The sequence below is a fragment of the Montipora foliosa genome, chromosome 2 (genome assembly GCF_036669935.1).
Source record: "Montipora foliosa isolate CH-2021 chromosome 2, ASM3666993v2, whole genome shotgun sequence".
Taxonomy (NCBI): domain Eukaryota; kingdom Metazoa; phylum Cnidaria; class Anthozoa; order Scleractinia; family Acroporidae; genus Montipora; species Montipora foliosa.
This window is the reverse complement of record NC_090870.1, coordinates 6,005,374-6,017,069: the sequence shown is the minus strand read 5'-3', so window position 1 is coordinate 6,017,069 and position 11,696 is coordinate 6,005,374. Positions and strand designations below refer to the sequence as shown.

At 40.4% G+C, this 11,696-nt stretch overlaps 1 protein-coding gene across 1 annotated transcript in view; it reads left to right on the top strand.

Annotated features, from left to right (window-relative positions):
* The first annotated feature begins 5,682 nt into the window (after nucleotides 1-5,682).
* Nucleotides 5,683-11,696, top strand: part of LOC137992216 (uncharacterized) — a 14,650-nt gene continuing 8,636 nt past the window's right edge. Inside the window, exons 1-2 of the mRNA XM_068837407.1 lie at nucleotides 5,683-6,716; nucleotides 10,811-10,979. Of these exons, the coding sequence (XP_068693508.1) occupies nucleotides 5,792-6,716; nucleotides 10,811-10,979 (1,094 nt within the window). The 5' untranslated portion in view covers nucleotides 5,683-5,791. The remainder of the gene's footprint in view (nucleotides 6,717-10,810; nucleotides 10,980-11,696) is intronic.

Genomic DNA, 11,696 nt, shown 5'->3' with positions numbered 1-11,696 from the left:
GTGTCGAAAAAAACTGTCATGTGACCCGCAGCTTAAGATGATGTAAACCATCCAAATATACACTCTGACGTGTAACTTTTTCCTGAATTGTGACGAATCCTCCGGCGAATCCTGCAGGAATTATGACGAAAATATAAATATATAAATGCAGACCAAAACGCTAATATTCATACCACACCATTGTTAGGGACCTTAATTATTAAATCAGCAAAGGACGACGTTACTGTAATAATTTTGCGATTTCTTTAAGTCCGGTCGGAAATGGAAAGTGAGTGTGATTATTCCAGAAGTAAAATTGGTGAGAACGGTTTGGATATTTAGAGAAAAAATTAAAAATTTATCGGCAGGTGTTCGCGTCCTCCACATAACTTCAAATTTGGTGAATTCACGTCGTTTTCAGAGCGAGAAAGGCATAGAAAAGTACACAAACGAGAAAAGCACGTGTAGGGCGTGCACAGCTATTATTTTTGCTCATTAAGGCGCCCGACCGCAAACGAGAAAACGTTTTAATAATTGTTGCAGAAACATTGTTTCCCGGAAATGTTTCCTCGGCGCGCAAACGAGGAAACATTTCTTGAGGATGGTTGAGGAAGCAAAATGTTTCTGAACAATTCAGAAACATTTTTTCTTCACGGGAAGCAAATTTTGCTTCCGCGACAAATGTTTCCTGAGGGCCGCAAAAGAGGAAACATTTGCTTCCGCAACAAGTAAATTAAGGTATAGGCCCCAACCTAATCCTGTTCCGGGACTCCCTCTTACCCCGCCCTGAAAATGGGCCTGGGTTCCAGGCCCATTTTCAGGGTGGGGTAAGAGGGAGTCCCGGAACAGGACTAGCCCCAACCTGGCCCCAAATTATTGCACAAAAAGGTAAGGGCCGGGGTGGTCTAACTTCTGAGACTTTCGCAGACTGATAACGTCACAAAAATTTTTATCTTAATGAGTGACGTATGCAAATGAGGTCACGTGACTTGTTACGGCCACAAAACTCAAAATAAAAAAAAGCGGCAATAGTTTATGCTAAAATTGATTTCACTTCGCTATTAATAGATTAGTCAAAATGGCAAAAGAAAACGAACTGTGCTTGTCCTTTGTTAAAGATGTCTTTTATAGTTGTAGAAAAATACGGCATTTTGTACTAGTGCCCAGTCCCCCATGGAAAGTAATTTCTTTTTCCGGACATTTATTTAAAATTATCTTGAAATGTCCAAGCACAGAAATGATGTAACCAACGGTGTTAACATCTTAAAGGTAAATCCAGCCTCCAGAAAATAATAAAAAGTGTTGCCGTTTAGCTTGGAAGATTTCTGTGCTAAAATAACTTTGACATGTCACGTGATAATATATCATTAGGAATAAAACGCAAACAGCGGTTACAAACATTTGCTTGAACTGCATAACTTTTATAAACGTAACGTTTCGTATGTTACAACATACATCATCAGAAGTAATTATTATTCAGTTACAGATAAATTTAAATTCAAAAATACAACTGTACGGACTGGGAACTAATGAAATTGATTGACATAAAACGACATGAATATCCTAATAATAAAGATAAAGTTTCTCACTGCCAACGTTTTCATTTAACGCTGGCTTTTATTCCTATTGAAACTAAAATAACCCAAGTCAAAGAATTTTTATAATATATCATCCGATCCTATATAACAGTTAAGGAGTTTGACATCTTATTGCTGCTAACGATGTTCCAAAGTTATTCTTGTTATATAAAATGGATCAATACTTAGACCAGCCCCACATTTATTTGCATAAATAGATCTGGGCCCAGGCCTAATTTACCTGGGTAAATTTGGCGTGAACGGAGTTGATGCTTGGAAAAAAACAAGTTGAGAATTTGTGGGCAGGTGATGGCGCCCTTCGCATAACCTCAAAGTTGGTCATCTTCGGTCGTTAGAGAATTTCAGCAATGACAACGTGCCGGGCAACTTCGAAGAAAACGCCACTTCCGAAAGAGCTGTCCATGGCTGCTAATTGACCGGGTGAAATGGTTCTGCGCATGCGTGATGTGTTGGCCACACCGGGTTGGTGTTAGCGTGTGTCACCTTGCTGTTATTGTTTTGTTTTTAATTACGTGACACATCGATCTCTTAATGTGATCCACCTTCCCACACGCGTGCCATGGGAGAACAGTTTGACTGTTCCCAACCCAGCTTACCACATGTGTGGCATGTGAATCTGCAATTTAAAGGGGTGCTAACCTCTTCCTCGATGCTTAATAGTTACGCCATGCTGACGAGGTCCAAAAGGCCGAAACAGCTGTCCACGGCTGCTAATTGACAGGGTGAAGTGGTCGTGCGTATGCGTGATGTGTTGGCCACATCGGGTTGGTGTTAGCGTGTTTCCCCTTGCTGTTATTGTTTTGTTATACTTCCGAATTAAACGTTACTCAAAACGGTCGAACTATCATAAGGGGATCAACGGCTTTAAGGACGGTGCCTATTAATTCAAATATTTTGAGCAAGAGGCGATACAACGTAGATTTGATTTTAGTGGTGTACTATATTTCGACTGGCCAAACCAGCCTTCGTTTTCTTCAGGTACAATGAGAATTTTCATTGGATTGCTTCTATGTACATATATATATTAAATGGATGTTGACGTAATATTGGAAAACATGTGATAAAAACATGGCACTTACAAGAAATTTTAATTCAAATACTAAGAGAAACGGAAAAATAACGACTCTAAACAGGGGCACCCAACGACCAATTTGTTGTAAAATGTATTATTATGCCACAGTTAATCAAAATAAATGTTATTAAGGCATTTTCAGGTGTTTTTCAGTGTTGCTGGGAAAACATTATCTGTTCCTTTTTTCCAGCAAGACACACAAGAAATTTCCCAGCCAGCTAGATAAAATTGGTTGGTTTCCCAGCCAGCTGATCAAATTTATTTCCCAGCCGGGAATTCCGCGCGCTTTCAAATCCCTCGATCCAAAACGACCGAACAAAAGCGACAAAACCGGGACAAAACAGGTTTTTTCCGTTAGCGCAATCACTCTGACCAGCCGTCGTATGTTTGTGACTACACTCTGGGAGAGGGAAGAGGTTCTTTTTTTTTTTTTCTTTTTAGTCGTCCTCAGTCTTCAGAGTTTCTACAGCCAGCTCGGGTTGAAATGCTAGAAAAAGTCAGTAATTCCCAGGCAAAACCTCTATCAATAACAAAATTTCCCAGCCAGCTCATCGAAACACCTGTATTTTTGCCAGCCAGCAAGCTTCCTTGGGGAACAGATAATGTGAGGAACAGATTCGTTGGGTGCCCCTGTCTTAATAATAAACTGAAGTCTAATACGTTTCTTCGTGGATATTAAGACCGTTGGGATTCAAAGGTATTTTTGCGCGGTTTATGAATATGAAGGAAAAGCAGATCCTAACAAGATCCTAACCAGTGTTATTGAAAGACAGAAAGGAAATTGGGGGTAGCCACGCATTTTTGAAAGATAATTAATCAACAGTATTTGTAAAAAGCGTTAAAACACAAAGCGGGAGGTCGCGGGTTCAAACCCCGGCCGGATCAACACTCGGGATTTTAAAATAACTGAGGAGAAAGTGCTGCCTTTGTAATTTCATCTGCAAATGGTTAGACTTTCAAGTCTTCTCGGATAAGGACTATAAACCGTAGGCCCCGTCTCACAAATATCCTCTATGTTCATAAGTTCCCCGTGGGACGTTAAAGAACCCATGCACTATTCGAGAAGAGTAGGGGATAAAGTCCCCGGTGTTGCGGCTGTCCCGTTCTCTCCAGCAGAAGTGGCCGGCTTGGCGATGATGTCTCGTGGTGCATGAGTGTATGTGGTGCATGAGTGTATGTGGTGCTTGTGGTGTATGAGGCCACCTTAGCAGAAACAGCCACAAGTCAAAAAGGGACTTTGCCGAGTGCTGGAACATATGTAGATGTAGAATGTATGGCGTTCTTTTTCAAATTCAAGCTTAATTATCTCATGCATGGTTACCACCAATTTTCGATTTAGATACCAAGAGCACTTGCTAAGGTCTAATTTCTCCGCATAGTTTAAAACCGCGCAAAAATATCCCCGTATTAGTAAGCATCACCCATAGGAAACCCGAGTGTCTCGCGATGCGCAGAACGTATGCGCAATAACAATAGTACCCGCGCACCGTCCGAAAAGTTAAGGTAGAAATTAACGGTTTGCTGTTGTCTGCTCGCGTTGGAGTCAAAACCTGAAATTTGCTCATTTCACTTTTGCAGAGTACGACAAAGAAATATGCTAAATTGCGTGCTGTGTGTGCAGAGACCAACCAATGATATTCTTGTTTTGTACCGTTGCACGCGATCATCGTTGTTACACTCCCCGTTGTCGGGACGAAATCGGCTAAGAAATGAATCAAACTGATGTATAACACACCGGTTGGTGTGTGGTATTCTACAATAGCCTTCGTCGTCGCTTTCTTCCTCCGACGGATGGAAAAACGACTGATGTCGCAACATCGTCCCAAGTATGCTAAATTGTCTTACCGCCATACTGAAGAAAAATCAAGTCCTCTAGCAATAGAGTGTGAGCGAAATCTTAAGATAATTGCCACATTTATATTAAGTTAAATTTGCGGCTTGGTTTGTGATAGAATGCAAAGTCGTTTTTCAGTCACCTCATTGAGCTCTCCGAATCGCTTTGAGTTGCAACAAAAATAATCGATCTTGATCAATTAGGTGATCCTTTTAGAAAAGTCATTTAAAAAAATTCGTGCTTCAAAAGAATTATAGTTGATCCGTCCACAAATGTTAGGTCTTGTGTTAATAACTATAATCTCGCTTATCAACACCCCTGTTGTTACATAGGTTTACATCATATGTGCCGTTTTGCGCCAGCATGATATTAGATGTACGACAGAGCGTATTATTTGGGGACAATGTTGTTTGCATTTGCAATCTAGATAATCAAATATATCTGGCAAGATAAACAAATATCCTGCTATGTGGTTAGGAGCCTATAGCCTCACCGCAGATTTATATACAAACATGACATTGCTGGTCCAAATCAAAGGAACTGTGTCACGTTTTGAAAACGTATCAAGAATGAATTTTCAACAACTTGCTTTTAACGAGACCAAAAATGATTAGATAAGAGTTATTTTCGACGACCAAGGCTTGAGTTTTAAGGTCTTAAACAAACAATAGCTATAACAATGACATTTCAGAGGGCTTTTTAAAGCAAACAGTTTCTGATGTGTTTATTCTGGTACGAAAAGGAAACATATTTCATTGAGAGAATCACAAAAAAATTTTCATTCATTCAAGCTGAAAAGCGGAAACTGTGACTCTTTTAGACGTAAAACTAACAGCTTTGGTTGTGTATGGCGGTATTCTTTTTCTTCTTCTTTGTTTTTTTTGCATTTTGCATCCGAAGGGGTAAAGATCACAAAGCTAATTAATACCATTGCAATCACCCTAAAGTCCACCTGTCCTAGGTGCTATACATCGTAACAAATTTTGGTCATAGAGATACGTACCAATGCATTGCAGTATTACAGATAGCAATCATTCATCTTTGCTTTCCTGCTATAAGCTTGAAAACCATGAAAAATTAATCCTACAATAAGAGAAATCGAGGACGGACACGCTCACCGATCGAAGGGGGGTCGTTAACGTCAATTTGCGTGCCAATATATTACAATATGACAATACTTTTGTTCTTCATTTAATTACAATAAGCCCGGCACACGCACAGTGAAAATTGCCCTGCAGCGGGGAAAACCGAAAGCATAACTGTACGTGACAGATCAGAGTCTCCGAGTGGAGATATTTCTAAATTAGAATGAAAATGGGGGAAAAGCCCACACCACGGGCATATTGGGTAGAAAGCAGCGAGATGAGCAGTTTTTTCAAGAATCCATCCACGTCGACAATTAGGGACGACAGTGAATTACAAGATGCTGGTAAAGAAATCGATAGTCAACGACGATGTAACAGTCCTCGTTTGACAGTTGGAATAATCGTTGTTCTTGGCATTACATGTCTATTAATTGGAATAGTTCTCATTTCTTTGGCAAAGAATAAGAAAGTCGTTTGTGATGATTTCGAACCAACCAAGAACCAAATTCAGAATGGCAGCGAAACAGCGGAGTACTCCGTTTTCTGCGCTTCATCAGAAGAAGCCGTAAGGGTGTCGTTCATTCAGTTTCTCGAAAAGGTGCGGGATAAAGCCTTCGCGCTGAATCCCAATATGATTTTTTTAAAGCCTGGAGTATCCTCTGAAGAGCTTCGAAGGCATTTTAAGCCCTTCGATCCGACTCCTTCCGAAATCAAACGAAGAACCGACGAATCGTGGCGACTACTAGCCGAGATCAACGATACCGATATCGACGAAGCGAAATTGTTTCCGAGAGAGAGGAAAGCACTGTCACAAGTCAAGTTTTATCTTCTTCACGTTTTTGGCCAACCGTACGACGCAAATTACTACAATGCAGACTGGATGTTGGGCCCAAATTTCTTCTGTTTGCAACCAATATGTCACTTAGGAGCCGAGATGTTCTATCACCTTGAATTCTTCGCGCCGAGAAATACGAGCGACTTAGACTTGATTCGCAACATTTTGGAAGCGTATAATAAATCGATAAATCAATACATCGAAAACGTGGAACTTGGTGTCAAGTCTGGGATGGTTGGGTCTGTTGAGGAGTGCCGAGCGGGACTGCATTCTATAAAGGGCTTTTACAGCCACACTGCGATAAGTTCCACAGGTAACGTATTGAGGGGCCACCATGTTGGCCGCTATGTTTCCTTTTGTTTCGGTTAAAAAAAAAAACCTGATCGCTTATCACCTCTAAATATAAGTACAATAAATTTGCGAATAAACAGACTTTCTGGTTTGCCGTTCGGTATACCAAATCAATAGACGGCTTGCCGCGGTAGTATGCCTCTAGAGACTCGGATACCAATGAAGTAATAGACAGTTGCTGGCGGAAAATGAAAGGAACTTTATTCAAGTGTCTCAAGTATATGTTGCCCAGTATCCGACCAATCCAGATTAAAAGTGCTATAACTTTTTTTCCTCAGCCGCAAGAGCTATGAAATTTGGCCTTGAAGCAATATATTTAGTCTTTAATATGATGGAAACAAGCTTTGCGTTTTTGCCTTCGTTTCAATGATGAAATTTGCATTTCTGCAGATGCCCATTGCTGCCCAGTATCCGACCACAGGAATAACAACACAATGCACAACGCGGTGATTCCTCAGGGAAAAAGTTGTCGAACGATTTTCTTCAAACTCTCCCTGAATGTTGCCTACTAATCTCTGTTTTGAGAACTACAATAAAAATGATAAGTCACCATGCTTGCTTAAGAGATATAATGGGCAAAGCTTACCCCATTGCAAATGATGCCTGTACTGATACTAGACACGAGCGTTATTTCATCGGCTCAGCGTACATTTTTTGGTAGCTAGACGAGAGGGTTTTTGAAGTAACACTTCAAAAACACCTGATAGGTCGAGAGTCTAGAGCATATGGAACACTGTCTTATATATTTTATGGAAAAATCACTCAACTTAAAACGACGTTGACTCAAAACGTTTCTCGAGTCGTTGTTTTGAAGATCATAATTTACTTCCCTGGGTATGGAAGGGCTCTGTGTATGTTTTTAGCTATATATTTTTTTCCTTCCGATAATTAAATATTTTTTTATTTATTTAAAAGGGATAACTTGTACACCAAAATTATGCAATAAAAATATAGGTCACCGCGCTCGTTTAAGAGTAAAACACCATCGTACCTGTCTATCTCGATTATCGGAATGCGCGCGCTTATTCGCAAAGAGTTATGGGTCATTCACAACTTCTCTCACTTGCTTTGAGAACTGCTTCAGCGTGTATGATCGACTTACCCCATATTTACAATGTTGCGAATTTGACCAATTTATAATATTGACACACCATACGTGCAGTACAGGATGCGCAGTGCAATACTGAGGAATCAACTCTTAAACGTAACTTTCGGCGAGGAAGAGATGTTTTGTCTCCCTTTGCTCTTGCAAAATACATTAATTGGCATTAGAATTTGGAAAATATAAATCGACTTACGAACCAAGCATCCTGGAAAAATTGAGAATTCAGTTCTAACTTCTGCTTCCGGTAGTTCTTCTGCAAAGTGCGGTGTGAAAGCAACACACGGAAAATAATTCCGCTGGGGAAAGTTTCAATTGAGTTGTATCGGAACAACTTTACAATTGAAGTTAACGATATGAAATTAATCACGACCGCAGCTTATTTGATTCTGGTCTACGTTATATTAGAAACAGTATATTTCGGGAAGAATTGAAGGATGTTGTAACTACTTTAATTCTTTGAAAATACACACTGCAAATATAGAAAGGTTCCTTCAAAAACATCATGATTTACAGACCATTTCTTCAACAGTGATAGTTTCACTGCGCAGTGAAAAGCGTAAATATTAGTCATGAAAATTTCACTCCCCTGAGCCGAACGGCGCCCTCTGCAAATGACCCTAAAGCTAAAAGCCCGCCAAAACTTGCATCTCGAAACTTAAATGTTCGGTTTTCTTTCGGTATACTTAGTTTTCCTTAAACTAATAAGGGCGTTGCAAAAATTGAAAATTATTTGTTCTTTAGTCGTATACTGGGCAACATACTGTAGTCGTTCTAGCACTTCAGCACTAATCAGGGACACTGTAAACTGAAATCAGCAATTAACGCAAATCAAGTTAAATGTTGGTTTTTGAGGAGAGTAGACAGTAGAAGGGAAAACCGGAGTACCCGCACAAAAACCTCTCGATGCAGAGAGGAGACCCAAGAGACAAGTGCTCTCACTACTGCGCCATCACCCCTCGACGAACAAAAAGGGGGAATGAGAAATCTTCCATTGTTTTCGTCCAACTGTGGCCGCGAAGACGTGAACGTGAAAACGCAGATGATTATAATAGTGATTTTTCTGTAATGAAAAGGCATATTTAAAACTACTTGTGAGTGGTCTTAACACTCGGGTTTATGACCTTCCGATCCGATTACTTCCGCTTACGAATTCTCTACCAAGGAAGCCATAGGAGACGCGATCGAGGAAGCTTTGGCCATCAGAAAGAAAAAAAATATTTCAGTTAATGTTGATGTTCACACATTTAACACAAGAAGTGGCTAATTAGTCAACCAAACAACCGACTAAGTAACACAACGATCTGTCATATCTAGAAAGGAAACTGTGAGCTGTGTTAGAGAATGGCTATGACGAAATTCATGATCAATAATAGGACAGACGCATGAAAAGCTGACATCAATTTGTTAAATCGGTCACAAAAGCTTGACCGCTTTTGTGGGAATCCACTTCCTGTACATGGGAATATATCATCAGCTCTCCTCAGCTCCTTTGACTTTTAGAAACTTACATTGTAAAGTAAAGATTATTTGTTTTAAAAATGTCTTGTCAAACGAATACGCTTTCGCCCAGTTGCGTGATCAAAACATGATGAAAATCCTACCCTAGTGGGAAACTGTTTGTCAAGGAGTGCCACATGACCAGCCTGGACCAGGGTCTTTTTCTCAACGAAAGAGAGACCCTGGGAACGAGGTTGTTGCATCGCTAGCGGAAAAGCTTATGAATACTCAGAGAAAAATAAAAGGCGGACTGCACTGCGTACACATTGTTACTTAGAGGGAATTTAAAACCTGGTTCCCACTTGTGCGATAAGCACGAACACAAGCACAAGCATACGCGCAAGAAAAACCGTGTGGGAACGGGGTAAAATAAGCATAAACACAAGGATAGGCACAAGCACAAGTAAAGAGAATTTTCCTTTTTTTGTGCTTATACCTACTGCACGCTTGTGCTTATTTCACAAGAGGCAGCCAGCGTGAGTTAAGCATAAGCACAAGCACGACGATTCGCGCGCCATCTTGAATCTTACTGGATCTTCTCCGACGTTACTGCGCTTTCGTGTGTCAAGTTTCCTTGGCTTGTTTCACTGTGTGAACGTCGCCGGCAAAACTCATCCCTGCGCTTACATTTGTGCTTATCTCACAAATGGGAACCGTGCTTAAGAAACGACAACGGCAACAACATGTTCGTGTTGCACGTGCGGCACGCATTCCTGTACATTTCTTTTCCGCACTAGTAAAAACCGTCCAACAATTTGAAACGACCAGGTTTTAAAGTTTTGACGACAACGTGGGCATACATCAGTAAATGTCCACTCTCTCTATTTACTTCAAATCAATCCGTATACCAATTCATGATAGGATATTTCACCCATAACGTACAACGTAAACACGAGGGAATAATCGTGAAATGCTTAACAAAGTTATATATTAAAGGGACATTTTGTTGGGCACAACATGTTGCATACGTTTGGCCACCCTGTTTGCGATATGTTGCAACATATTGGATGAGTTGGATCAAATTTGAAAACGGTCAAATTTTTCGTGCAACCTTTTGGATGTTGCATGATGTTGTACTCGTTTGGCCACGTTCACGCGACATTGTTGCGCTAGGGCATGCGCGTTAGGTCCACTTCTTGCGCGCCAGGGGCCTGGGGCACATGAACATTGACATGTTGCGTTGAAAATGATGAAAATGTTGCGTGCGTTTGGCCACCCCGTTCAACACATGTCGCAACATCATGCAACAATGTTGCAAAATGTTGGGTTGAAATTTTGCGAGCGTTTGGCCAAGCCAAAACAAAGTTGTTCTTGTTATTGTTTTACTTTACTGACAGCCTTACACAATATGGTCTCGAAGTATTGCCACGAAGTTTAAAAGAAAAGGTACAAAAAACTGTATAGATATCGTCATTCGCTAACAAGTTTGTTTTGAACTTTCGTTTTATTTCAAGGTGTTCTTGACGAAGACTTCGCAGTGCTCCTTCAGAGGCCGTCGTTCTATCAAGGCTTGTCACAAGAATCGAGTGACGAGTGGCAAAATCGCACTGGCAAAACAGTGCTGGATTCCATGAAGGAATTACTGATTCAAAATATTGGCAAACCCTTAAATAACTTGATCAGGTAATGCGATTTTTACCATACGACCAAAAGTATTTACTGATTAGAGCAGTTTTCAAATGCCTGTCGAAAGTAATTGTGCCATTGCACGCGCGATTTACCCCTCGCTTTGAGCATTAATTATCTGTTTACACAGATCTGCTTATTGCTAGGAATTTCGATTGGTTCATCGTGCTGTTTGCACCTGCTGTGATTTGAGGAAGTGATTACGTAGGTCAGATGTTTTACAACACTCAATTGGAACCGCTCTATAATGAAGAAAGTTCAAAAAGCAATTAACTACTTCAGATGGGCGCAGAAATGGTACTGGGGCGACCTAAAATATCCCTGAATCGCGCTACCCTTGGCTACATTGGAATTTTTAATAACACGAGACTTTTTGATTTTCATCAGTTCTCTTTTTTTAAAACAGTGAATAAAGACTAAAAACTACTATTTTGAAGGCACTCTTACGGTCCTATCACTTGTTCAATGTCACTGATGCGTTCAATAGAAGGCTCATGCAGAAACTCCCAAAATTGCTGACCAGGGACTCTCAAACTCATAAATAATTCATAAAGTGATAAACCAATAGACCGTTTTCGAATTCTCACGGCTGGACTGGATCTAGCATAAAATGGAGGCTAATGCGGGCAAATCTTTTCAAATGCAAATTAATTTGCCCGCAACAGCCTCCATTTCATGCTAGATCCAGCCAAACCGTTAGAATAAGAAGCTGGC